A 623-nucleotide genomic window follows, 5' to 3' on the forward strand; every position below is an offset into this window, starting at 1 on the left:
CGGGCAGTCTGGGACACGTATAAAAGAGCTGAAGGCTTTGCAGCCCTCTATCCAGCTTCTGCCGCTTGACTCTCCTGATCAGAGGGGTAAGCCCGGGTCTTGGAAGCGACTTGGGAATCTCTCCCTGCCTCCCTCGACACAGCCCCTTCCCCACACTCTTGCCCAATCCCCGCTGTGTTTTCCAGGACTCCTTGCCTGCCTGAAAGATGTCCTGCTCCAGCCTGTGCGTCCCTTCCTGTGGGGTGGCCGCCCCGGCCCCGCTGGCTGACACCGCCAACGAGCCCTGCGTGCGGCAGTGCCCCGACTCCACGGTGGTGATCCAGCCCCCGGCCTCGGTGGTCACCTTCCCCGGGCCCATCCTCAGCTCCTTCCCGCAGTACAGCGTTGTTGGCTCGGCGGGAGCCCCCGGCGTTGGAGGGGGCTACGGCGGCACTTTTGGAGGCCGTGGCGGTTTTGGAGGCTTAGGGGGCTATGGGGTGTATGGAGGCCTTGGGGGCTATGGGGGCTCTGGGGGCTATGGAGGCTATGGGCTTTATGGGGGCTACGGAGCCTTTGGGAGCTGCGGATACGGCGGCTGGCGCCGAGGCCACAGGTACCTCAGCGGCAACTGCGCGCCCTGCTAA

The 623-nt window shown here is 65.5% G+C and overlaps 1 protein-coding gene across 1 annotated transcript; it reads left to right on the forward strand.

Moving 5' to 3' along the window:
- Window positions 1–206: 206 nt before the first annotated feature.
- On the forward strand, window positions 207–623 carry LOC142420879 (claw keratin-like). The gene has a single exon (XM_075525181.1). It carries the CDS (start codon window positions 207–209, stop codon window positions 621–623), a length of 417 nt encoding a protein of 138 aa, XP_075381296.1.

Source organism: Mycteria americana, chromosome 25 (genome assembly GCF_035582795.1).
Source record: "Mycteria americana isolate JAX WOST 10 ecotype Jacksonville Zoo and Gardens chromosome 25, USCA_MyAme_1.0, whole genome shotgun sequence".
In the NCBI taxonomy this organism is placed as follows: Eukaryota; Metazoa; Chordata; class Aves; order Ciconiiformes; family Ciconiidae; genus Mycteria; species Mycteria americana.

Coding starts and splice junctions, on each gene's coding strand:
- LOC142420879 (XM_075525181.1), top strand. CDS start 207: ATGTCCTGCTCCAGCCTGTGCGTCCCTTCCTGTGGGGTGGCCGCCCCG.